The sequence below is a fragment of the Myxocyprinus asiaticus genome, chromosome 9, assembly GCF_019703515.2.
Source record: "Myxocyprinus asiaticus isolate MX2 ecotype Aquarium Trade chromosome 9, UBuf_Myxa_2, whole genome shotgun sequence".
Lineage (NCBI taxonomy): Eukaryota > Metazoa > Chordata > Actinopteri > Cypriniformes > Catostomidae > Myxocyprinus > Myxocyprinus asiaticus.
In genome coordinates, this window is record NC_059352.1 from 16,462,735 (window position 1) to 16,486,605 (window position 23,871).

A 23,871-nucleotide genomic window follows, 5' to 3' on the forward strand; every position below is an offset into this window, starting at 1 on the left:
ATGTTCAAAAATTATGGTATAATCATGTTACCAAATTTTTGTAAGAACCCCAGAGAAACCAAATAATTCAGCATAAAGCAGAATTTATGTGGCATGCCTTTCTCAGAACTACCATTCCCAATGTGCTCTGGCACCCTTTGCTATAATTCATCTATTCAGTACTACTGTATGTTTTTGAAATTACTTGCCAAAGGGAGCCGATAACATTGAATGTGTCCAAATTAGAGTCATGATGACCAATGTCACTGGATTTCTGAGAGCAATAAATGACTGTTTTTATAGGTAAGATAACAGCAGAGGAGGCCAAGCGTTCATCTCATCTGAACATCGTTGGCATGGTTGGATCAATAGACAATGATTTCTGTGGCACAGATATGACCATTGGCACAGATTCAGCTCTACACAGGATCATGGAAGTAGTGGATGCCATTACAACAACAGCTCAGAGGTACATACAGACAGACACACACATGCAAACATGTGGTCAAATTATGAAACTCCTCATATACAGAACCTGATAACTTGATTTAACCATTCTTTTCTCCTTGCAGTCATCAAAGAGCCTTCATTTTGGAGGTGATGGGGAGGCATTGTGGGTATGTTGCAGTATATGAGAATGCACGTTTCATTGCTATTGTATGCTTGTATACAGTGTTGGGTGTAATCCAATTATAAAGTAATTAGTTAGTGTAATCTAATTACTTTTAGTAAAAAAAAGTAGTGTAATACATTACATTTTAAATTCTTGTAATCATACAGTGCATCCGGAAAGTATTCACAGCGCTTCACTTTTTCCACATTTTGTTATGTTACAGCCTTATTCCAAAATGGATTAAATTCATTATTTTCCTCAAAATTCTACAAACAATACCCCATAATGACAACATGAAAGAATTTTGTTTGAAATCTTTGCAAATTTATTAAAAATAAAAAACGAAAAAAATCACATGTACATAAGTATTCACAGCCTTTGTCAAGACACTCAAAATTGAGCTCAGGTGCATCCTCTTTCCACTGATCATCCTTGAGATGTTTCTACAACTTGATTGGAGTCCACCTGTGGTAAATTCAGTTGATTGGACATGATTTGGAAAGGCACACACCTGTCTATATAAGGTCCCACAGTTAACAGTGCATGTCAGAGCACAAACCAAGCCATGAAGTCCAAGGAATTGTCTGTAGACCTCCGAGACAAGATTGTATCGAGGCACAGATCTGGGGAAGGGTACAGAAAAATTTCTCCAGCACTGAAGGTCCCAATGAGCACAGTGACCTCCATCATCCGTAAATGGAAGAAGTTTGGAACCAACAGGACTCTTCCTAGAGCTGGCCGCCTGGCCAAACTGAGCGATCGAGGGAGAAGGGCCTTAGTCAGGGAGGTGACCAAGAACCTGATGGTCACTCTGACAGAGCTCCAGCATTTCTCTGTGGAGAGAGGAGAACCTTCCAGAAGAACAACCATCACTGCAGCACTCCACCAATCAGGCCTGTATGGTAGAGTGGCCAGATGGAAGCCACTCCTCAGTAAAAGGCACATGACAGCTCGTCTGGAGTTTGCCAAAAGGCACCTGAAGGACTCTCAGACCATGAGAAACAAAGACTGAACTCTTTGGCCTGAACGGCAAGCGTCATGTCTGGAGGAAACCAGGCATCGCTCATCACCTGGCCAATACCATCCCTACAGTGAAGCATGGTGGTGGCAGCATCATGCTGTGGGGATGTTTTTCAGTGGCAGGAACTGGGAGACTAGTCAGGATTGAGGGAAAGATGAATGCAGCAATGTACAGAGACATCCTTGATGAAAACCTGCTCCAGAGCACTCTGGACCTCAGACTGGGGTGAAGGTTCATCTTCCAAAAGGACAACGACCCTAAGCACACAGCCAAGATAATAAAGGAGTGGCTCCGGGCCAACTCTGTGAATGTCCTTGAGTGGCCCAGCCAGAGCCCAGACTTGAACCTGATTGAACATCTCTGGAGAGATCTGAAAATGGCTGTGCACCGACGCTCCCCATCCAACCTGATGGAGCTTGAGAGGTCCTGCAAAGAAGAATGGGAGAAACTGCCCAAAAATATGTGTGCCAAGCTTGTAGCATCATACTCAAAAAGACTTGAGGTTGTAATTGGTGCCAAAGGTGCTTAACAAAGTATTGAGCAAAGGCTGTGAATACTTATGTACATGTGATTTTTATTTTATTTTTATTTTTTTTTAAATTTGCAAAGATTTCATTATGGGGTATTGTTTGTAGAATTTTGAGGAAAATAATGAATTTAATCCATTTTGGAATAAGGCTGTAACATAACAATATGTGGAAAAAGTGAAGCGCTGTGAATACTTTCCGGATGCACTGTATTACAGTTACTGACTTTCAATTAATTTAATAACTTTTAAGTACATTTTAGGGTTATGCTTATTTCTAATATATTATTTATGTAGAATACATGAATTATGGCCTCGTAATGAGTCATTGTGAAGGAGAAATGTGAGCTACTGTCAGTGTTGGATAAATTACTTAAAAATTGTGAATTTCAGGACTCGCAACCGCATTCTTGGCAAACCTGTGCTGTGTGAATGGAACCGCATTGGACGACTAGTTGTTAGTCACATCATATAATGTGAGAGAGCCACGGTGCACTGTACACAAGCATGTCTCGTGTGTTTCATGTGGGGTTTCGTTAACTCACAGGGACTTAGATATAAGCTATGTGTCATCCAAATATCCAACCGGCTGCTCATGTGTACGAGCCGCGTGACACAAAAGCTGCGCTCTGCGCGCAGTTAAAAAGCATTCAAAGCCACTGTCGGTTAATTATGAAAATTGTGAGTCAACTGTGAAAAGTCAATTGTGAAAACACATGCCAGTGTTATGAACATCCTGTCTTCAATATTTACTTCAGTCACTGTCACTATGGATACAGCTGTTAGAATATGGTTGTGACTACGTTTGTTTGTTCATACAGACAGTATTCAAGCCACTACTATAAGATGTTGTATGAACAGGACATTTCAAGACTCACATCTGTTAGTAAATGCAATTGTCAATCCCAAACATTGACTGTGTGAATGTAGCCCTAGTGTAAATGGATTACACCCAACACTGGTAACAATGAAAAGTGTTTTAGAAATTAACTTAAAAGTAAAGTAATTTGTAATGTGATTACTTTTCCAATGAAGTAATTAGTAAAGTAATCTGATAACAATTTTAGAGAAATAATTTGTCATTTGTGGTGGATTACTATTTGTAAGTAACCTACCCAAACACTGCTCATATATTATCTGTTCTACATCAAACTTCTAAATCTTAAACAAAGCCATGTTCTGTAATTTATAATATTTTGTTGATAAATAGATATAGAAACAAAAAAGCTGCAATAGTATTGTTATAAACAAGACTGCTGTCTCTAACCAAGAGTGTTTTTATGTGTACGTGTATGTTGTAGGTATTTGGCCATAGTTACTGCCCTGGCATGTGGTGCAGACTGGGTTTTTATTCCTGAAATGCCTCCAGAGGAAGGCTGGGAGGTCCATCTATGCAGAAGACTAACCTATGTAACATCTAAACACATATTTATTGATTGTAATTATTAATTAACAGTGTCATCAACATTATATTCTTTCTAATATCATTGTATTGTCCCCTCCCCATATACTGTATGTGTTTACGTGACATATTGTTCAGCAAAGAAGCATTGGTCAACGTCTGAATGTCATCATTGTGGCTGAAGGAGCTTTAGATCGCCAAGGCAAACCCATCACCTGTGACATTATCAAGAATGTAAGAGTTGCACACAAACACATGATGAAATATTATCATGGCTTATGATTTTTTATTAGCTGGCACTTGACATGGCTCATGCCTTGTGTATATTTGTGTTTTTTTAGCTGGTCACTAAGAAGCTTGGCTTTGACACACGTGCCACAATTCTGGGTCATGTGCAGAGAGGAGGAACACCTTCAGCCTTTGACAGAATCCTGGTATGATCTTAATTCATATCCTGTTCTAATATTTGATTTTTTACATTACATTACAATTTGTTTAAATACCATATTTGCAGGCATATGTCACCCATGCTGAAGAAAATTTTTTACCATCTGTCTCTTGTTCTCAGGGCAGTAGGATGGGTGTGGAGGCTGTGATGGCATTGCTGGAGGCCACTCCTGACACACCAGCATGTGTAGTCAGTCTGTCTGGAAACATGGCTGTCCGACTGCCCCTCATGGAGTGTGTGCAAGTGGTGAGGTGGCACAAACACACACATCCCTGTAAATTCTGAATTCAGTATCAACATTGTTGCTTCAAAACTTTCATGACCAGTTTACTTACCTCTTTGAGGATGCATAAATACTTACCATTTGATGTTTTTTTTTTTAATGTGGTTTTCCAAATCAAATCCATTAAACTGTTTTTTCACTCCTTCACAAATTCGGATATTTTTTTTTAATTTTTTAATTTTATTTTTTTAAACTATTTTTATTAATGTATTTATTTATTTGAAAATAAATGATAGTCCCTTTGTACTCTCTATGAGTTTAAATTTTAAAATCAATTTTTAATTTGTAATTCCTCATTCTCCTTGTTTAGACTAAAGAGGTGACCAAAGCTATGGCAGAGGGCAAGTTCGAGGAAGCTGTTAAGCTCAGGGGAAAGTGAGTTTGTCATCCTTTTTTTTTTCTTTTCTTATTTACACTGTAAAAATCCGTAACCTGCAATTGCTGCCTTAAGGTTCTATTTCTACTTGATCAAGGTTTGAAATTAACTTTTTTGCCCACCGGCCACTGTGGCTAGTAGTTTTCCAAGGTCACTAGCCACTCAACATCTTCACCAGCCAAAATCCACTGCCCACAAAAAGTGATAAGTAACTGCATGCATTTGTTTGGACATTTTATTTGAATGAGAATTATTTTAGTTTAGCAGGACACAAGCCTGATGATTTGAGGTGACCTTTGGAATATCTGAAATTAAACATGGACAGTTAGAACAGGAGTAGTATAGAACAGGAGGAAAATGTGTCAATAATTTGTTGATAACTCATGGAAGTTTAGATTTTAACCCCTTCATTCTAAATTGTACTTGCCTATATATATTCTAAAAAAAATAAAGTCTAATAGATTTGCCTTAATAGATTTAATATGAATCTTTACCAGTTACAGTACCAGTTAGTGTTTTACTGCAGTAAATTTTAGTAAGGATGATAATGTGTATTTTAAAAACTAGGGGCTGTCTTGCAGTTTGAGGGTTTGACTTCCTATAGCGCTTTAAACTAGAATGTTCTCTGTAGAATTCAAATGACTCACATTAGCTTTGTGGTCTCTACCAGCCGGCGCGATATCGAGTGAAGCTCGACTGAATCACTCAAGTTTTGGTCTGCACCATCCCATCTGGCAATCTTAACTCTGGAACACACTGATGTGTTGCGCAGCGGTTCATGCGAAAGCAGGCTTCATATTTGCCCTGCACAGATGCACGTGTAGCCTACATTATGAAAGGCATATTCAGTGTGTTTAAAGCAAGATGAATACAATGAAATTTGTTTCGGTTGCGGCTCCAAGTCACCCGTTATTTACAGAAAATTAGATGAAAACTTTACCTGCCACTGCCGAATTTTACTCGCATTTGGCGGATGTAATTTCAAACCCTGTACTTGATCTAACCTTTAAAAATATTTTTTTTTTGCATTGGTGTAACCTAATAGTCAGGTTGATTCAGTCATATTAAAAATACACTCACTGGGGGCCTGAGTAGCTCAGCGAGTAAAGACGCTGACTACCACCCCCGGAGTCACGAGTTCGAATTCAGGGCGTGCTGAGTGACTCCAGCCAGGTCTCCTAAGCAACCAAATTGACCTGGTTGCTAGGGAGGGTAGATTCACATGGGGTAACCTCCTCATGGTCACTATAATGTGGTTCTCGCTCTCGGTGGGGCGCGTGGATGCAGCGGAGAATAGCGTGAAGCCTCCACATGTGCCATGTCTTCGCAGTAACGCGCTCAACAAGCTACGTGATAAGATGCACGTATTGACGATCTCAGACGCAGAGGCAACTGAGATTCGTCCTCTGCCACCCGGAGAGGCATTGGGAATTGGGCGTTCCAAATTGGGGAGAAAATGGGAGAAAAAAAATACAAAATTAAAAAATACTCTCACTGAGCACTTTATTAGGAACACCTGTGTACCTACTTATTCATGCGATTTATCTAATCAGCCAATCATGTGGCAGCAGTGGAATGCATAAAATCATTCAGATAAGGTCAGGACCTTCAGTTAATATTCACATCAACCATCAGAATGGGGAAAAAATGTGATCTCAGTGATTTCAACCGTGGCATGATTGTTGGTTCCAGACAGGCTGGTTTGAGTATTTCTGTAACTGCTGATCTCCTGGGATTTTCACACACAACCATCTCTAGAGTTTACTCGGAATGTTGGCAAAAACAAAAAACATCCAGTGAGCGGCAGTTCTGCAGACGGAAACGCCTTGTTGATGAGAGAGGTCAACGGAGAATGGCCAGACTGGTTGGAGCTGACAGAAAGGCTGTGGTAACTCAGATAACCACTCTGTACAATTGTAGTGAGCAGAATAGCATCTCATAATGCACAACACGTCGAACCTTTAGGCGAATGGGCTACAGCAGCAAAAGACCCCATCCATAATGTTCCTAATAAAGTGCTCAGTGATTGTATTTTTGCCTTGAATTAAACCAGTTAATTTAAATCTTACCACCTGATGCACATTGTTAGGTTGTTTGTCAAAACATTTCTTCAGTGTACTTTCTTTTCCATGCTTTCACTATACACTGTAAAAAAAAAAAACTGTGGTTGCCAGAAATTCACAGAAAAAATACGGTAACCATGTTTCAGGCTTTACGGGATGTAATTTTGATGCCTGTATAATTTATGGTGAATAAACTTGATATATTAATCTTCTGAAACTGTAAAATTCTGCTTTCCACTTTATAATGTGTTGTTAATCACCGTAAAAATGACAGAAGAGCACATGATGACATGAAGTTCATCAATAGAAGCCCTTCCTGGAGCAATGATCAATAAACATTTAGAGACAGTGCTCAGTGTCACTCACACAAACACTAAACATCATCAGGGTAACACATGAGAAATTTAAATAATGCAGTAAACATGAACTAAACTACATCAGATATAACACAGAACACCCCAAAGTAAATAACAAATATTAAAAATAAAAAGAAACATAACTATTCCCATAAAATATAATGAAATGAATTGGGTCATGCAGGGAATTCTGGGAATGCCCAATTATATTTTTTTACCGTAATTTTAACAATACCATAAAAAGTACATGTACTCTCTTGTTAAACATAATATAATTTTTTTTATGTTAATTATACAGAAAAATCATACTTTTTACATTAAAAAATTTTTTTTACAAAATGTTACAGTAAAACTACATGTACTGTCTTTTTAAATCTATAAAAAAAAATTTTTTCGTATATTTTAAGGTAACTACCCGTTAACCAGTTAATGTTTTTTTACAGTCTTTTACCATTAAAATTACGAAAAAAAATTTACAGTGTTGCTGATGACTAAACTCGTGATGGGTGTGCTGTTTCCAGGGTTGGGAGGGTTACTTTTGAAATGTATTCCACTACAGATTACAGAATACATGCTGTAAAATGCAATTTGTAACGTATTCCGTTAGATTACTCAAGGTCAGTAACGTATTCTAAATACTTTGGATTACATCTTCAGCACTGTTAGATTTTTTTCACTTGTTTTGACTCTTAAAAACTCTGCCAGTACAGTAAGACAAAATACACATGTTAAAAATACATTCTCTGAAAAACCTAAATATCTTATGCAGTGTTGTTTCTAAAAGGAGATAAATCAAACTGATCTTGTCTTAAGGATTTTTAGATATTTTTACAGGAAAACAATACAAAAATGATCAAGCATAAGATTTTTGCCCTAATATCAAAGGTCTTACTAGAAAAAAAGAAATTATGATCCAACGTGAATTTTCTTGATAAAAACATATGATCGTGTCTGGTAACGTGCATGTAAAATGGCTAGAAATAGCATTTTAGGTTAGCGTAAAGCTGACTATTTACACAAGGTTTATTTCTATTTCTTCTGCTCCAAACTTACTTCAAACTTACTTCTCTGTCTGCTCATATGAATGTAACACATCATAAGAAGGTGTTTCACCGCAGTTCAAATGCACTTTGGATCGCATCATTTGTATGTATAAATGTTTTCCATCTGAAAGGACTAAATATTAAATGACACAAATGACAATAAAATGCAAAGTAATCTCTTCAGTAATCAAAATACTTTTTGAATGTAACTGTATTCTAATTACCAATGATTTAAATTATAACTGTAGTGGAATACAGTTACTTATATTTTGTATTTTAAATACGTAATCCCATTACATGTATTCCGTTACTCCCCAACCCTGGCTGTTTCTCTCCTGCAGGAGTTTTGAGAACAATTGGAACACATATAAGCTCTTGGCCCATGTGACCGCCCCTGACGTGAAGGTGTGTAACAGCATCTGCAGATCATTTAGAAGTCACTTTACATTTATCTCTTTTATTTAGGCTCGACTGTATATGTGGTTGATATATATATATATATATATATATATATATATATATATATATATATATATATATATATATATATTGGCCCCTCTGCCCTTCATGTCATTCTCTCACTCTTTTCATCTTTCTCTCCTTCTGTAGAGTAATATAAACGTAGCAATACTGAATGTGGGAGCTCCATGTGCAGGAATGAATGCTGCTGTCCGTTCAGCGGTTAGGATTGGAATCCTTCAAGGACACAACATGTTAGCTGTGCATGACGGCTTCGAAGGACTTGCACACGGGACTGTAATGTATCTCAATTACTTGATGAACCCATGAGTCCATTTTATGAAATATTTTTGAGAGATGATTTAATCTATTGCTCTTTCTGTCTCTTTTTGTCTCTCTTTATCTGCTGTCGTTTCCAGATTGAACCAGTCTCATGGGCCTATGTGGGTGGTTGGACAGGCAAAGGCGGTTCTAATCTAGGAACCAAGAGGTATTACAGGGCTGTTAATTTAAAGTCCCTTTGAAGTGCCTTGATGAGCTCAGTTTTCTTTGGCCTGAATGCTAATTCTAAGTGCAATTTCGGTGCCAGTGCAAAGCGCAAGTGGGCGTGGGTGGGAGTGTTTATGCAAGCTGTGGGTGTATGTGCGCAAACTGTGGGTGGGTGTTTCGTATGTTAATGAAGTGGCGCAAAGCGCAATTTGCTATTTTCCTGCAAAATAAGTCATAGCGCTAAGAAATTTCAGTAGCACCTCTATTCTCAGTGCAAAGTCTAAACTCAGTTCCTGTATTTGCAGTTTGGAGATTCCATCAGCAGTTGGTAATTTTTGTGTTATACCACAGATCTGCTGAATGCTTGATTCTGATTGGTTGACGGACGTTCTGTGTGTAATTATTTGTCAAGTAAACACACAGCTATGAAGTAGTTCCAGGTCTTGACCTCATAACGGTTCCATATCACTTCGCCAAATTATTTCAATTATTTCAAAGAGCCCTACAGGCTACCACAACAAAATAACCAATTAAAACTAAGATACTGGTTAAGTACATCGTATAAGAATGACAAACAATGTCTATAATATCCTACATTTATTTCAATTTCGATTGAAAGATGTCCTTGGGCTCCCTCTCTTTCTCTCTCTCTCTCTCTCTCTCTCTCTCTCTCTCTCTCTTTCGCTCTCATCTCACCCACACACACACACCGTACGTGCTACCACAGCAAAATAACCATATAAACAAAGACATTGGTGAAAGTAAATCGGTTAAGAACGTCAAAAAATGTTTATAATATCCTACATTTATTTCAATTTCAGTTGAAAAGCGCCGCCCGGTCTCCCTGGTCTCCCCCGCACTTACACACACTCACATATATACGCACGCGCACACACACACACACATACACACACACACATTGAGATTCGTGTCGCAACCAACAAATAGAGCCTCGTGACTTGATCAATATAACAGTTTCTATTATCCGAATTCTATTATAACTTTTAATATGTGAAACTTTTTATGTTTCAATGTATTTCACCCTAATCAGCCTCACATAGCTATTATTGAAAGCACCGCATTACCCCTCCCCCTCTGTCTTGCTCACACACACACACACACACACACACACGCTACCTTGTTACTCCAATGCCGAAAAGCAGAGCATCCGTTGCTAGTTCTAAAGTGACGTTTTCGAACTAGCAATGAAGGCTTGAGCTGTATCAAAGCAAGATACATTTGATCAATACAACAGTTTCTATATTATCTGAAGGAAACACCCTCACCCCTCCTCTCTCTTTACACACTCTCCCACACACGTGGACACACATATATTATACGCATTATGCACACACTTACTCGTGAGCAAAAAACAGAGCCATCATGTCAGCACACACTTGCATCTCAGTGGGGTTGAAAACAGTTGTTAAAGTTTACAACAGAAATATGGCGACATTCGCTGCTGCTGAGAAGTGCTTAAACTTACTGTGATGAGGAGGAGGGATAATCAGCTGAGGAGAGGGATAAATGCAGCCGGATGCGGCAGTTCGGGAGAGAGAGTGCCGCGCGCAGCTGCCGTGTGTGTGTTTATGTCTGTGTCTCTTTAAGTTCTTATTAAAATATTACTTATTACAATTAAATCAGACAATGCACAGGCAATTTAGTGGTATCCCTCCAGTTGTGGTCTTGACCGGTCTTGAAATAAAATTCCGAGTCCTCTTTGTCTGAGAACGAGACAAGACCATGTAAAAATGTGGTCGATTCTGAGATGAGACCGAGACCATCAAAAAGTGGTCTCGAGACCAAGACCGATCTCGAGTAATACAATACTGTCTCACACACACGCACAAATTCACTACCTTGTTACTCCAATAAGTGCGCCAGTAAAGCAGCGTGAGCCTCGCAATCCTCTGTTGCTAGTCCTAAAGTGAAGTTTTTGAACTAGCAACGAAGGCTCGGACTGTGTCAAAGCAAGACGCTGAATCCGTGGCGGAAGAAAGTAGTTCCACACACAAGAACGTTTTAGGGACGAAAACCAGAAAATATCTTGACATAAAACCCTGAATGATGTCTTAAGGTGTGGTAACCATGGTATAAGCATAATAATTTACTCCATCCCGTTGAATTATTGAAAAATAATGCACACCCGAGGTGTAACGGTCACTCTGCTGGGCATCGTGACCGCATTACCACCTCGGGTGTGCATTAATTTTCAATAATTCAGTGGTCCGTGTCAGTTATTCCTTACTTAAACTTTCTAGAAGTCATGGTTTATTTTGAATTATTATCATTATTATGTTTATATAAATAATTGTATTTATGATCTAACTTGTATTAGTATTTTTCCACCTGTTGTCATAGAGTGATTTTTAAGTCACTGCAAAAGGGGCTGGTGAAAGAATTTGGAGAGGGTAGTTATATACAAGTTTTTTGACCACTTCGTTATTTGTATTTTATTTTATTTTAGCTTGAAATGTAATTCGAATTTAGAAATCTTTTTGTTTTAAGGTCTTTGTGTTTCAATAAATATATTAAATTTTTAAAGGGGTCATGAAGTGCTATTTTTTATAATTGTATTATCTTCCCTGAGGTCCAATGATAATGTTATGAAAGTGTTTTTGCACAAAAACAGTCACAATTTAGTAATATATGATAATTTTCCACCATTTTCATTTTTCATTTTTCATTCGATTTTTTTTTTTTAACTACCCCATCCTTCAATAATAGTTAATTTGCAAAGCTTGAATTGTATTATGACGGTTCACAAACAATCGATGCTGACATGACCCAAAAAAAAAAAAATGAACACATCATAGTCCAAAGAATGGTGAAATTACACACACACATACTGGAGGTGAACATCGGCAGAAACACACTGAAACTGTCAAAGACGTCCATCGTCAAATATGTCCTAAGTTTACATACACCAACAATAAAAAATAGCGCAGATAGGTGAAAGAACGTGTCCATGATGTGTTTGTGCTCAAAGCAACACAAAAAGCAGCTGAATGAGAGAATTGCTTCTCCCTTACAGAGTTGTAACTTGACACTGTGTCTTTTAAAAGCGGCACGAGATATGTATCAAGTGGTCAAAGATGTCTGTCTAGTGCATGAACATATTCAAAAATAATCCAAAATAGTACAGATGGGTCCCCTTTGGTGTTATGTGTGGAATAGTTAGCCACACAAGGCCTGCTCTCTTGATCTGCGCATCAGTTGGCAGGGCCAAGGGTGCGATGACGCATGTTGTGGGATGTGTAAATACAAATGGGCAATGTTTCGTGATGTCAAGAACAGACAGATTTCAAAACGAGACGTTTCAGCAGGGTGACAAATATAAATGCTCTTTTTAGACTGGGGAGGAAGTTTTGAGTTCTGAAATTTACAGTATGTTTTTATAGTACAGTTACCTCTTATATGTCTAAATATCAAGGAAAAGCCAATACAATCACTGTTAATACTAGCCGTGATTTGTGTCAGTAGATCAATTTGATTAATAATACTTACATTCTCTATAATTTAACGGAGCCTTCATCCAAGTCCTGACAAGAACCACATTTTCCATGCTTACAAAAGGAGCATGTCACTAGAAATATGCCTAACATTAAACAAGGACGCAGTTAATGCACAAAAGAATGTAAGTCACTCCATATTTCTATTTAATTGAAATATACCTAATTAATTGCATGCAGCCCATTTACACTACCAAATTCGAATTCGTATCATTTTGCATAACGCTGGGTTTAGCCCTTCGCTCTCTTAAAATAGGGCCCAATATATCAATATTTTGAATCACAATACTCTAAACATAAAGAAAAAAGAACACTTACTCGTGCTGTACGTCCCAAGATCGGCTGCATTAAAATATAAATAAACTCCAGCGACTAAATAAACTCCCATTCAGAAATGATTATCCCTTTGCCCTATTCCCTTCAAAGACAATTTTAGAGGGCTAAAAGATGAAAATGGACATTCATGATTTTTAATGGAAATTCTGTTTGAAAGGAACCTACAGCATGGATTGTGCTACCTTCGAAGTTCCCTGTAAATGTGTCATCAGCACTGATTAGATGTATGGGGAGGGTGTGTTCTCATTCTAGAAAGCATTTGATTGTACAAAATTAATGCAGCAAGTTGTGAGTCATACATTTTTCTGGGTCAGTTCAGCCCGAGACTGCAGATTTTGAAAAGATTTTATCTTCTTAAAACGAATTTTGTCTATGTTTAGAAGTATACTAGCACATAAATGTCCTTAAAGCTAATAGATATGGACTAAAAGCAGCAAAAATTTAATTTCACAGGATCTTTACTTTATGAAAATTCAATTAACAGGAAATTACACCTTTATAGTGCTTTAAAAAATTGCAACCACATTTCCCTTTTCATGTGTAGTCACTATTACATATGTAAGATGTTTATATCATCATTTAATTTCTTCAGAGGTGACTGTACTGCTTTCAAAGTTGTATTTTTTATTATGAAGTTGAGTTAAAGGAGGATTTAAAGGTGAAGCTAATTTTTTATGTTAAAATATTTCTCCTATCCCAGTTTAATGTTCAGAGACAACTATAAGTAAGCCATTAGGTTGACTTCACAAATTGTATAAACAGTGGCACTGTAGTGCCTTAAAAACATTGTTCTGTTAATTTAAGCAAACATCTGACTTGGAGTTTGGGGCGAGACTACCTGTTGGCGCAAGCAATGCCAGAAGCGGAAGGCGTGATTTTGGGAAACCTGTTTGCAAACAATAATTCTTTTTTGCAATTCTGTTTGCTGTTACAGTATTTATCTCCTTGACAGAACCTCTTTTTCTCTCTCTTTCTTACTCCCTTTCTCCCTTCAGGATCCTGCCAGCTAGTATGATTGAAGACATCAGTCTGAATATAGCCAAATTTAACATTCATGCCCTGGTTATCATTGGTGGGTTTGAGGTGAGAACATCAGAGAAACCGCTGCTCTTCACACACACACACACACACACACACACACACACACACACACACAAACAAAAATCACTGATGAAAATTCTGCCATTATTTACTTTCTTTTCATTTACTATCCTGACTTTCTTTCTTTAATGGAACACAAAAGGAAATGTTATGCAGAATGTTAGCCTCAGCCACATTTCACTTTCATTGTAGAGGAAAATATGCAATGAAAGTGAATGGTGACTGAGGCTAACGTTCTAAGTGAGCAAATGATGACAGAATTTAAATATTATATGCACTAAACAGCATTAGCAAACTAAAATAAATAAATACATTTTTATTTTGTATCTTTTTTTTTTTAGGCGTACCTGCTCCCTCACCTCTCTTATTTCTTTTTACACATTCTCTCCCTTGTTTAGGCCTTTATTGGAGGTTTGGAATTAGTGACTGCCAGAGAAAAGTATGAGGAGTTGTGTATTCCCTTGGTAGTTATTCCAGCTACTGTGTCTAATAATGTTCCTGGGTCAGACTTTAGTATTGGAGCTGATACTGCCCTCAATACTATCACAACAGTAAGAAGCATCCACTTGAACCACACAACTAAAACATACTAATACATATTTGTATGCAATATGAAACTATGCACTCCAGACCAGGAATATTAATCCCCAACTATATACAGCGGAGTTTACAATTGGAAATAAACAAAACGTTTTATGATTTTGAATAATTTTACAGTAAACAATTAAATGTTCTAATTTAAAATTAGAGCTGTCAGAATTAATGCGTTAACGCATGCCAATTAAAAAAGTTTTTTTTTTTTAATCCTTAATCACTATTAACGTATTTACCATTAATACAGCATAAACCAGCATTAACACTGGCTGGAAGGGCAGAACCTTTGTAATGTGTCCACCCGGAGTCATTACACTGACACACACTTCACAACACACACACAACAGCACTTTTGTGTCAATGATATAATGATGGAGAAAGGACCTCTTAACGCTATTTGATGTACAAAACAAGCCCAGATGGGACTTTCATTCATTTTTCAGCCCATCTAAACCACATTTTAATTACCACAGAAGCACTTCAAGTCTTAACTATCACCAAAACGCAGAATGAGACTTTTTGTCTGCAATCGCTTTTCATGTGAAGTTTAAAGCTACGCTTGACGCTGGTGCTGACGCCCTGATGCGAACCATGAACGCAGCTTCACAGTTGTCATAGTAAAGCGGATAGCCACAGTCTACAGGCAAATTAATATTGTGAAGGATGAGCGTTTCAGAGATTTAATGCCCATTGCAATGAAAATGTAAACTTTGGGGAGACTAGTTCTTTTAATTAGTCAACCTCCCAATTAGACTTTAGGAAATGTTTAATGTTACTTGAATTGGTGCGATTTTAGTGCATTTCTGTCTTTATACTGTGGAAGGCTTTTGTTTGGAAAATGTTAATAAAGCATTGAATTGTTACATATTGTTTTGTTTTCCTTCCTAAGATAGAAATAAATGCATTTTTACAGGAAAAGAAGTATATAAAGTGTCAAATTTTGCGATTAACTACAAAAAATTATGTGATTATGGCCGATTACAAATTTGTATTGACTGACAGCTCTATTTAAAATGAACAAGAAATATTAAGATTATGCAATATTTTTAGGCCACTAATCAATTAAGCAAATTTGTTACAGTTTATTTGTAAAACAAAATCATATTTTCTTGCTTAAGATGAAGCACACAAGATGCTCTTTGATAGATTCTCAGATCATGCTTGGATAACATGGATCATCAGGTTTTGCACAAAGTTGTGGAGTCCATGCCAGCTCAATTGTATGCTGTCATTAAAGCAAATAAAGGGGTCTTACCAAACACACATTCAGACTGTTGTGATGATGAAAAAATAGAAAAATGCAAAACGAAGCATATTTTTATCGTATTTTTCTTCTTGTGTGCATTTTTAAGACATGCGACAGGATAAAGCAGTCTGCTGCAGGAACAAAGCGCAGGGTTTTCATTATTGAAACTATGGGAGGATTCTGTGGATATCTGGCAACTATGGCAGGACTGGCTGCTGGGGCTGACGCTGCCTATATTTATGAGGAGCCTTTTGGCATCCACGACTTGGAGGTGAGGCACAGTTTCATCATGTTTGATTGGATTAGTGCATGAATGGATGTGTTGATGTCATTTTATTCGTCTTTTAAATTATTAATTTCTGATTGGGAGGTAGACAAACGTGGAACATTTGTTGGAAAAGATGAAGACCACAGTGAAAAGAGGCCTCATCCTCAGGTTTGCCTTTCTGTCACATTCTTTATATGTTTACTTTGCATCTTTTCCCTCTTATCCTCATTCTCTCTTTCTCATTCAGTCAATTTATGTTGTAATATAGACGAATGACTTTGGTGTTGTTTTATTCTTGTGCCAACACAAATAATATCAAACTGTTTTCCCACAGGAATGAAAAATGTAATGCAAACTATACCACAGATTTCCTTTTCAACTTGTACTCAGAAGAGGGCAAAGGAGTTTTTGACTGTCGTAAGAATGTGCTTGGTCACATGCAGCAGGTCTGCGCAAACAATATTGATAATATTCTGTGTTTTTAAGACAACATGAAATCAGAATTTAGATGTAATCTATTTATTATCTTAAAGAATATTCTGGGTTTAATACAAGTTAAGCTCAATCAACAGTATTTGTGGCATAATGTTGATTACTACAAAACATTATTTTGACTCATCCATCCTTTCTTTAAAAAAAAGCAAAAATCTGGGTTACAGTAGATTACTTACAATGGAAGTGAATGGGGCCAGTTTTTGGAGGGTTTAAAGACAAATGTGAAGCTTAAAATTTTATAAAAGCACTCAAATAAAGCTCATGTATTATTTGAGCTGTAAAGTTGTTTAAATCATCATTTTTACAGTCGTTTTATGGTTTTATGGTTTGTTGACATTACATTATCATGGCAACAAAGTTGTAAAATTGGCTATAACTTTACACAGAAAAGGTTAGTAAGCAATTTTATCAAAATTAAATCATGTTAACATGTCTATTGTTAATGTTTTGTGGCTTTACTTTTAAGAAAAACGTTTATGGATTGGCCCCATTCACTTCCATTGTAAGTAGTAGATTTAGTAGATTTTTGCTTTTTTTAAAGAAAAGGGGGGGCAGGGGGCACGTGACGCCATGCAAGAAGCAGACGTGTGAGCGACGAGCTCTGCGCACTTTGCTGAATTTTCGATTATTTTCATGTTAAAATCTGGTGAAATTTGATACACCCAGTTACACATTTGCCCTTTGTTGCAAAACATGGCAAAGAAGTCAAAATCCTCGGGCTCTGGAGACATTAAAAGACACTTACGTGTTCAGGATGAAAGCCCCGACAGGCCTACAGACCAGGGACTGGATTTGGATGGCGTGGCGGGAGAGGAGATCCAGCGTCAGTTGTCCAACATGTCGGTGATGTTGACGAAGATTCTTGCTGACTTGGAGGATCTCGCTGTAATACGTCGATCGATTACGGCGATGGAAATAAAATTCTCTGAGTTAGGTACAAGAGTGACTGATGTTGAAAAACTAATCGATTTTCAGGAATCTTCAGAGAGGGAATTAACTGCTAATCCACCCGCGACCAAAGTTGATCTGGAACATCTCCTTGAAAAGCTTGAAGATCTTGAGAATAGAAGCCGCAGGAATAACATTCGAATTGATGGAATTCCTGAGCATGAGGAGGGCAGAGATATGGTGAAATTCCTAGACGAGTTTTTCCCGAGTCTGCTCGACATAACAGGCCGCAAGCTGGAAATCGAGTGGGCTCACAGAGTCCCTGCTCACAGATTCGCTGAGGGAGAAAGGCCCCGATCGATTCTGGCCAGATTTCTGAGATCATCCATTAAAGATCTTGTGTTGCGCCAGGTGAGGAGCAAAGGGAAGCTTTCTTGGAAGAACCATAATATTTTCTTGTTCCCGGACTTTGCGAGTTCGACAAGAGAGAAACGCGATCGGTTCAAGGAATGTTAGAAACTCTTACATCAGAAAAAGATCTCGTTCGCTTTGATGTTTCCAGCCAAACTGAGAATAGAAACGAAGGTCGGTCGCAAAGTATTTACATGTCCAAATCTGGCAATGTCTTTTATAGAATCAATGACTGAGTAAACCATTGGATGTTTCTCATGTGAGTGGGTCTGACTCGCTGTACTTACTCTTGAGGAAGCTGGGTGACATTTTAGGTTTTTTGCGTTGGTTCCGCTGAGCGGCCGGAGCTTATTTTGTGAATAATACTTTTCCTTAAAGAAACTTTTGCATTGACGAAAGATTACATTTGCATTGAAGTTCCCGGACAGATTGAGAGTGGACACTATGGATGACCGCAAAATATCTACATGCTCACACAAAGGATGTCTTTTATAAAGTTGACAGATTGTGTAAGTCATGGTATATACTTTTATGCAGCCTCCGAGTGAATTGACTCAATCATCCGGGGAACCGGGATGCCGGTTTTGTTTCTTTTTGTATTGGTTCCGCCTAGCGGCTGGAATAACTGTTGAATAACACTCCTTTGGAACAGCTGTGGATGAATCTGTTCGTTCTTCGTGCTTATTCCTCCTGCTTATTCCTCCTGCTGGCTGTAGTTTATTTTGTTGAGTTTTTTTTTTTACGAGACTTTGGAATGATTACGTCATCCACTGAACTCATAACAACCGGCTCACGGAACATTTGTTTGTCTGTCCGAGAAATCTTAACGGTTTTATATCAGCTGGAATTTGTTTTGTGGAAGATCACACCTTTGAGACAGTTCTGTGAATGAATCTACACATTCTTTGTGTTCATTCTTTCTATTGACTGGGTTTATTTTACAAAGTATTTTCTGTTATGTAATTTTGCCTCACAAATTTGTGAGGCAAAATTGAGCATTCCGATGGCAAAGTTGTCGTGGGGGCTCGTGGGCGTTCATGGACCTTTTGAGTTTAGAGGGATTGTCGCCGGTTGGCGCTTTCGTGCACGGGGTTAATGTGCACGTTTTTCTTTTTTCTGTTTGTTTTGTTCGGGGGGATGTTCGGGGGGATGTTCGGGGGTTGATTGTTTCACTAATGGGGAATGTGGTCTGTATAATTTTGTTTTTGACACACAATTTATTTTTTCTACTATATCAAAATGTCAAATGTTAATATGAGTGTACTATCTCTCTCCACATGGAATGTAAATGGGTTGGGGCACCCCATAAAAACACAAGAAATATGATATAGTATTTCTTCAAGAAACGCATCTTTCCCCGCAGGAAGCTGAAAAATATGGGAAGATATGGGGTGGACATGTTTTTTCTAGTGCTGGCTCAAGTAAGAGCAAGGGAGTCATTATATTGGTAAATAAACATCTACAATTCAAATGTCTCAAACAGATTAAAGATAAATTAGGAACAGTAATTATTGTGTTAGTTGAAATTCAAGGGCAAAGGTTGATTTTGGCTAATATTTACGCACCTAACATTGATGATCAAGGCTTTTTTATAGATCTTGAAGGGATGTTGCAAGCCGCTGGCACCCCTCATGATAATATAATATTGGGAGGAGACTTTAATCTTTTGATGGACTCTGTCCTTGATCATAGTGAAACAAAAGTGTGCAAGCCCCCTAGAGCAACACTGATGCTTCACAGGATGTGTAAAAATCTTGGTCTTACAGATATTTGGAGACTTTTGAACCAATCTGGTAGGGACTATACATTTTTTTCATCAGTCCATAAGATTTATTCTAGAATAGATTTTTTTTATATATCCAAATCCCTCATTTCATCTGTTGTTGATTGCTCAATTGGAAATATCTTAGTCTCAGATCATGCTCTGGTGAGTTTAAAGGTGTTGCCACATACAGAGAAAAAGAAATCATATAGTTGGCGCCTTAATGTGTCCCTTTTGCAAAATCCTGATTTCCAACAAATGTTAAAGTCTGAAATCAGTGTTTATATGGAGACCAACTGGTCCTCAGTATCCTCTGTGGGCGTGGCTTGGGAGGCACTTAAGGTGGTTCTTAGGGGTCGGATCATACAGTATGCCTCATTCATTAAAAAATCCAAAGCACAAGAACTTGTGGAGTTGGAAGGAAATATTAAAAGTGCTGAGGCAGAGCTGTATGTCATCTGATGGCCTCAGAGAATTGACCCAATTGAAATATAGATATAATACTATTTTGTCACGGAAAGTGGAGTTTTGGTTATTCAGGGCAAGACAGTCATACTTTGAGTCGGGGGACAAAGCAGGAAAACTTTTGGCTAGATATATAAAGCAGAGAGAGTCTTTTTCTATCATTCCCTCAGTGAAATCTGCTTGTGGTGAAATATTTACCTCAGCTATTGATATTAATAATGCTTTTAAAGAATTCTATCTTGATCTCTATGGTTCCACGTCTTCATCCACTGATGAAGATATTAGGAACTTTGTGGAACCATTAGATCTCCCTAAACTGACGACTGTGCAAAAAAATTCTCTTGATTCTGAGATAACCTTGGAGGAGCTTGTTGAGGTAATTAAAGCCTTGCCTACAGGCAAGGCTCCAGGACCTGACGGCTTTTCCTCTAAGTTTTTCAAATCTTATGCTACAGAACTGGCTCCACTTTTGTTAGAAGTTTATACTGAATCATTAAAGAATGGAAAGCTTCCGCCAACCATGAAACAAGTCCGGATCAGTCTGATTCTAAAAAAGGACAAAGATCCAAGCGAGTGTAAAAGTTACCGCCCAATTTCCCCGATCCAGTTAGATGTAAACATTTTGTCCAAAATTCTGGCTAATCAATTAAGTAAAGTTATGACATCACTTATACATATAGATCAGGTGGGGTTTATTCGAGGCCGTAGCTCTTCTGATAATATTAGGCGTCTCATTAATATCATGTGGTCAGTAGCGAATGATCAATCTCCGGTTGCTGCCATCTCTCTTGACGCCGAGAAGGCGTTTGATATGGTAGAATGGGATTATCTTTTTAAGATTTTGTAAAGGTATGGGTTCGGGAGTACATTTATTGGTTGGATTAAGTTACTTTATAGACACCCTGTAGCAGCGGTGCAAACAAATGGGTTAATTTCAGATTATTTTACTCTGGATAGGGGCACCCGGCAGGGTTGCCCTCTTTCCCCATTATTGTTCTGTTTTGCCCTCCATTAGCAGCCGCGATAAGAAAGGAGGATGATTTTCCAGGGGTGACGGCGGGAGGTGTGGCGCATAAGCTTCTGCTTTACGCAGATGATATTTTATTATTCGTCTCCGACCCTACTAGATCTATGCCTTGCCTCCACAGAATTATTAACCCCTTTTCCAAATTCTCAGGATACAAAGTCAATTGGTCTAAATCCGAAGCTTTGGCTTTGACAGCATACTGTCCAGTAACGGCCTTCCAGCCGGGTGCCTTCCAGTGGCCCAAACAGGGAATTAAGTATTTGGGAATTTTATTCCCACAAATTTGTCTGATTTAGTCAGAGTTAATTTTGATCCCTTAATAAAAAGGTTTTCGAATGATGTGGACAGATGGGCTTCATTACACTTATCGATGATTGGGAAGGTTAATGTTATTAAAATGAATTGCATTCCAAAATTTAACTACCTGCTACAATCTCTCCCTGTAGATGTCCCCCTCTCTTATTTCAAGCAATTTGATAGCATAGCGAAGTCCTTCATTTGGAATGGCAAACGTCCCAGGTTAAATTTCAGTAAGTTACATAGGCCAACTGACAAAGGTGGGTTAGGCCTACCCAAGTTTTTATTTTATTATTATGCATTCAGTCTTAGATATTTGGCTCATTGGTCACTTCCACCTGAAAGAGCTCCTCCCTGGTTTTGTATTGAAAAGGAAGTTCTCGCCACTGCAAAGCCTTTCGATTAAACTAGCTGGAGAGGTTAAGTCGCCCCCCGTTATTTTGCATTTGCACTCGATATGGACAAAAGTGTCCAGAGTGTTTAATTCTGATATTTATTTAAACGCAGCCTCGAGCATATGGCTGAACCCTAAACTATGTATTAATAAGTCCCCTTTCTGTTGGTCAGATTGGATTGTGAGGGGGGTTAATACACTTAGTGACCTGTATGAGGGTGGAGTATTGAGATCTTTTGAAAATTTGATTCAACATTTTGGGATTCCCAGATCTCAATTTTATAAGTATTTACAGTTGCGCCACCTGCTCTGCTCTGTTTTTGGGAGTAGCATACACCCCCCTAGAGTGGCAGATACTCTGGAAGTGGTGATTGCTGCTTTTGGGAAGGGTCATGAGGCATCAGTGTATTACTCCCTGTTAATTCAGAGTCTGGGGGACGGAGCTTTAAATTCTCTCAAAAGATTATGGGAGAAAGATTTAAACTTGGTATTGGAGGAGGGAGTGTGGGCAAGGATTCTAAAAAACATAAAGTCTGCATCTAGATATGCAAGAGTTCGCCTTATGCAATTTAAGATTTTACATAGATTTTATTGGACCCCCTCTAGATTGTATAGGCTTGGTCTTAAGGACACTCCCATCTGCTGGCGATACCATACTGAAGATGGAGACACCATCCATGTTTTTTGAGAGTGCCTTATGATCCAAGAATTTTGGCTGAAGGTGCAAAGTTTTGTGTGTGATGTGTTGGGCACTTGGGTCTCATTCTGCCCCAGACTCTGTATTTTGGGAGATAGGGAAGTCATGGATTTGGTAGATAAGTACATGAAGGACTGGGTTTTGACCAGTGTGATGATTGGTAGGCAGGTTATTTTGAGGAGTTGGAAGTCGGATGGAGCACCCTCGTTCCCGGAGTGGTGCGCGGAGATGGGGAGGGTGGCTGCCTTCGAGGAGGGGTCGAGCATTAGGATGGGGGTTAGGGAATTTTACAATAAGAAATGGGGCAATTATTTAGCATTTTTGAGGGATTCTCGAGGTGGGGCAGGGGAGGTAGTAATTTAGAGTTTATTTATTTTTTAATTTTTTTATACTTGATTATTGTGTGTTATTTTATGTTGTTGTTTTAGTTTTCTGTGTGTGTGTCTATATTCTATTGACCACAGGGGTGTTCGTGGGGGGGTCAGGGTGGGTTGAGAGTTTGGTAGGGGGAGTGGATATAGTGGGTGGTTTTTGATTCATTATATAGATGCTGTTGTATTTTTTGTGTTCATTTATGAATCAATAAAAATGTTAATAACAAAAAAAAAAAAAGAAAAAGAAAAAAAAAGAAAAGAAAAGGGGGGCAAATCAAAATTATTTTTTGAGGTAATCAATATTATGCCACAAATGCTGTCGATTGAGCTTAACTTATCTGGAACCCAGAATATTCCTTTAATACATGTTCCTGATCTTAATGTGAACAAAGAAAAAATGAACAAAGAAATGTAATAACTTGCTCCGCCTCTGAAACGACTTCTCTTTCGGTTGACATCACCAAGCCGTCTTATTTCTGAACCCCTTTCCTTTAACCACGTTTCATTTACAGGCCACTATCACAATCAATTCCCAATGGACATAGTTTTCTCATTGAAAATCCTGTTTCACTCTAAAATAAATCACTTTACAGAGGTAAAATAGGTTGTGCCGTTTCATGTTGTCTTTAACATCAAAACTGAGTTTTCTGATTTGTCCTAATGATGTAGACAGGCAAAATCATATATATACATTTTCCTTCTTATTATCACAGGGCACAATCACTAACTTGCTTGTGCTATATTTTTCAGGGTGGAACCCCTACACCGTTTGACAGAACCTTTGGTACAAAAATGGGTGCTAAAGCAGTGCTGTGGTTGACTGATAAACTAAAGGAGTGCTACAGACATGGTGAGTAAACTTCAATAGGCAGGGCTAAAGAAAAGCAGCACCAGAAGAATTGAAATTTATGTAAATTTCATTACAATTTACATGTAGACTGAAGTG

General features: G+C 38.1%; 1 protein-coding gene across 2 annotated transcripts in view; it reads left to right on the top strand.

Annotated features, from left to right (window-relative positions):
• pfkmb (phosphofructokinase, muscle b) overlaps positions 1–23,871 on the top strand; it is a 41,075-nt gene that overhangs the window by 16,570 nt on the left and 634 nt on the right. For both annotated transcript variants that reach the window (XM_051706823.1, XM_051706822.1), the window contains 16 exons: positions 283–448; positions 552–596; positions 3,441–3,549; positions 3,680–3,775; positions 3,883–3,975; positions 4,110–4,235; positions 4,583–4,647; positions 8,452–8,515; positions 8,720–8,866; positions 8,989–9,059; positions 13,902–13,989; positions 14,406–14,558; positions 15,954–16,118; positions 16,222–16,283; positions 16,450–16,561; positions 23,676–23,775. In XM_051706823.1, coding sequence (XP_051562783.1) covers positions 283–448; positions 552–596; positions 3,441–3,549; positions 3,680–3,775; positions 3,883–3,975; positions 4,110–4,235; positions 4,583–4,647; positions 8,452–8,515; positions 8,720–8,866; positions 8,989–9,059; positions 13,902–13,989; positions 14,406–14,558; positions 15,954–16,118; positions 16,222–16,283; positions 16,450–16,561; positions 23,676–23,775 — 1,662 coding nt within the window. The remainder of the gene's footprint in view (positions 1–282; positions 449–551; positions 597–3,440; positions 3,550–3,679; positions 3,776–3,882; positions 3,976–4,109; positions 4,236–4,582; positions 4,648–8,451; positions 8,516–8,719; positions 8,867–8,988; positions 9,060–13,901; positions 13,990–14,405; positions 14,559–15,953; positions 16,119–16,221; positions 16,284–16,449; positions 16,562–23,675; positions 23,776–23,871) is intronic.